The following is a 3703-nucleotide window of genomic DNA, read 5'->3' as shown; positions in this document are numbered from 1 at the left end:
TAAATGTACGTTCACACCAAAAGCCAAGCAAATATTCTACTGGTGTGAGCAAACTCACGCAAACCGCAAATCTTTTCCTGCGAGAGCGAATAAGAATCAAGCAAAATTTGCACCAAAAAATATTTGTCAGTAGAATTCGAGCGTCCTGCATCCTTCGCGCCATGTCTTCGCTTTTGGTGTGAATGCACAGAAAGATGGCGGCCATGTTTTGTTAGGTTCAGACACCAAAGAATATTTCATTCTACAGTTGTCTTTACTTTTGTCTTCACTAGTTAAGATCGCACCTGGTTCGGTAAAGAGGTAGAGACCAACGAGGGCAACGCCGATATCCGACGTCCAAAACATCTGATTTTGTCCGTTCTTCCAAAATACTACACATACAACATTTAGCTTGTGATCGTTAAAAACCTTGTGCTAAACTATGATTTTCTAGGTTATTTTGGAACTTTTAAATAACATTTTAGAGAAATACACGTTTCTGCTTTTATCCAAAGTGGGATGGGAACAAAACCCCCTTACTTTTTTTTCTTATGTTTTTGGAAAGAATGGCCGTTTATCTTTTTAGCTTAGGCGAAATCCTGTGAAAGAGAAATTTGGTGGGTTTGCACTATGTTTTGTACTTATAATTTTGCTATGTCTTTTATTTCTACATGTATTTTTCTTTTTTGCTTTGAAGGACCAAAAACATAACGAAAATGATGCCTCTATATGTCATTCGTCAGTTATGCTGAGCGATTGCGTCACTCTCAGCTATGATTTCCATGTGAGTTTATTCATATTATTATATATTTCTATACTGAAAAACAGATATATAAATATAAATATATAGTTTTAATTTAAATTCTATACACAACCTAATAACTTTATTGTAATTTTCTTTACGTTCCAAGAAGAAAATAATATATCATTATTGTCCAAACTGCATATTTGTCATTATCCAACCTGGAGGCAAAGCGTTCTTCTTCTTGGTATTGTATTGACCATCGCTATTCTCAGGCTCAGGCTTTGCTACCATAGGATGCCGGTTCCTCCAGGATGGCTGCCGAGGCAACAGTGTGGCCTCGGACCATAAGAAGTGCTTCAGTTTGCAAAATATTTGCCCTTACTGTACACAGTCTCTTATTGCACATTGGAGGATGCATGATATTAAGTGTTTACATACTTGAAACAGGCATGTATTATCCCTGTTAAGAGATTGTCTGTTATGGCATTTGTATCTATAAACCCCGGAGTTTAACAAAAACACAAAGTTCTTGTCACCTGTTCAGACCCTTGCCCGGTATCATCCTCATTGTCGTCCAGCAATGCCATATGTGAGACTCTATTTATATCATTGAGTGTAAATGTTTGTTTCTCTCCCATTAGCTCCATATAAACTCTAGCTTATACCTTGTACTTTCAAAGATTGCATCAGAAATCAAAAAGGCTTTCCGTATAGTGCAGGAAGAGATCAAGGGTCTGTCCGGCGCCGCATTCACACCTCTGGCTTTGGGTATATATAGGTGGAGCTGCAGTATTTTCCCATGGTTGACCACTTTTGTACAGTTTTATTAAAAACGACTTTCACATGGATGTCCGACTTATTCTGCTGTCACCAACAGTTTAGACATGATGTAGATACAGTATATAGATATTATTGTGCAATGGAAATAAATGTAAAATTAAACCTAAATCTGCCTTCTCGTCGTTTATTTGTCCACGTGTTTTACGTGAGACTGTCAGAAACATGCGGAACATACAGTAGGCTGCTAAATTAATGTTTTGTACATACGACAGTGTTGTAGTCTGGTCAGCGTCCGTTTTTCTTTGCTGGCCCATTGGTTCAGGCGTTATCAGCGTGCTTTACTCATCACAGCCAGCAGGGGGCGCCAAAGTCCAGTCAGACATGATGTACCCCTCACAGCCAGCAGGGGGAGCCAGACGTCAGTTAGACACGCTTTACCCATCACAGCCAGTAAGTGGCGCCAAAGTCCAGTCAGACATGATTGACCCGTCCCAGCCAGCAGGAGGCGCCAGAGTCCAGTCAAACATGATTTACCCATCAAAGCTAGCAGGGGCGCGAGAGACCAGTGAGACATTACAGCGTGCTTTACCAATCACAGCCGTTAGAGGGCGTCAGTGTCCAGTCAGACACATTGTATCGGCAGAGATCAGATGAAGCGGAGTGTGGCTGACTCCCCAGCATCACACACCGGCTGCTGGCGGACGGGGCCAACTAAACTTGATTCTCCCGCAAGAAAGCAGTCAAGTGCACACGGAAAGCCAAAAACTCTAGGGACATTATCTCCGGACATGTTTTTGCGTCATTGGATTTAATTGTAGGCGAATAGGCCTTTTTATTTCCTGGAATTCGCGATTGTTTTCAGTTACTGCCGGACTATGAATGAAACAAAAGCGTCTTATCCCGTCGCCAAGTACGGTAAAGCCCTGTTTGGTCTCCTAACGTGATATCTTGTTGGAAATTGGGTAAAGACGGGTTTTTTTCATGAGCTCAAAAACGAATTTGACGTGTGGGAAAACGGAGGGAAGTGATCATAGTTACCTGAAGGAGGCTTGACTTTATCATCAGACTGAAACTTCAGTGTCGAAATGACTACGATGCTTAGTGCAGCTATGCACTGGTCTTAATGGTTGTCCATATGCAACAATCAAAATACGCTGTGTGTTCTCTTGAACTTGATCTTACTTTTGGATTGGAGGGGGGTTATGAGCGCATCTCTCATGCGATTTAGTCCCGTTAAGACAAGCCATCTCGGGCTCCATCCTCTCTCACAATGACTCAAGGAGCAACCCTTGTGTTTGACTGGCTATCGACCCTAAAGCTGTCTCAATATGTGGAGGCGTTTGTGGATAATGGATATGACGACTTGGAAGTTTGCAAGCAAATTGGGGAGCCGGACCTCGATGCCATCGGTGTCCGCGTAGAGTACCACAGACACAGGCTGCTGAGCGCCGTGGCGAGGCTGAGAGAGGCAGACCACAGGAAGTCACCTGGACACTATTTCACCCTGGAGCCGCTTAACCCAGATGGCTCCAATCGTCCGGCTCTCCTTCAGCCGCAGGAGAGGGACCTGTGGGGAACCAGCAGGGAGGGCACCGGGACCGCGGCCTTCAGGCACCAAGCCTCCTGCCCGGGCAACCACAACCCCAGGTTCACCGATTGTAATGACTTCGTTACTTATCCCAAATTGAAGCTCAAGATATTGATCAGGGATAAACTGGCCAAAGAGGGGATCAACTTGAGCAAATCACCTTATACACACAAGGTAAGAGTCTGTTTATCTGTGTATCAATGTGCATGCCGCACTTCACCTAGGTGACTTTTATTTCCTGAAGACAAGGACGCAGGGTGGTGGTGTTGAAAGCCGGTGTATTGTTAGGATTGTACACAATGATACATGACGCTGTTGATAAATGCTGCCATGTAGGAGACATGTAGGAGATCCCCTACATGGAGAGTGAGTGTGGTAATGGCTAGTCTAACTCGTGCACATCGATTGCTCAATACACAACAGGGGTGCAGCCTCACCCAGCCCCTGAGTCCCATCATTCTGACTCAGGCCAGGTGAGCCTGCCTAAACCAGCCATCACCCGCAGACATTATAGGCTAAATGCCCATCCCACCCCCCTGAGTGGCGGAGGTGTCGCTGGCCATCGCGGTGGCAGGGCTGTCTGGATGGCCTGGTTTCAGCTCTGGGCCTGG

The 3703-nt window shown here is 44.6% G+C and overlaps 1 protein-coding gene across 1 annotated transcript; it reads left to right on the top strand.

Moving 5' to 3' along the window:
- The first annotated feature begins 2173 nt into the window (after positions 1 to 2173).
- Positions 2174 to 3490, top strand: LOC115538457 (sterile alpha motif domain-containing protein 5). Its single transcript, XM_030350013.1, has one exon. The coding sequence runs from the start codon at positions 2775 to 2777 to the stop codon at positions 3318 to 3320; it is 546 nt and encodes a 181-aa protein (XP_030205873.1). The 5' UTR covers positions 2174 to 2774; the 3' UTR covers positions 3321 to 3490.
- The last annotated feature ends 213 nt before the right edge of the window (positions 3491 to 3703 follow it).

The sequence above is a fragment of the Gadus morhua genome, unplaced genomic scaffold (genome assembly GCF_902167405.1).
Source record: "Gadus morhua unplaced genomic scaffold, gadMor3.0, whole genome shotgun sequence".
NCBI lineage: Eukaryota > Metazoa > Chordata > Actinopteri > Gadiformes > Gadidae > Gadus > Gadus morhua.
Note: the sequence above shows the minus strand (reverse complement) of the source record. Positions and strands in the feature narration are given on the sequence as shown.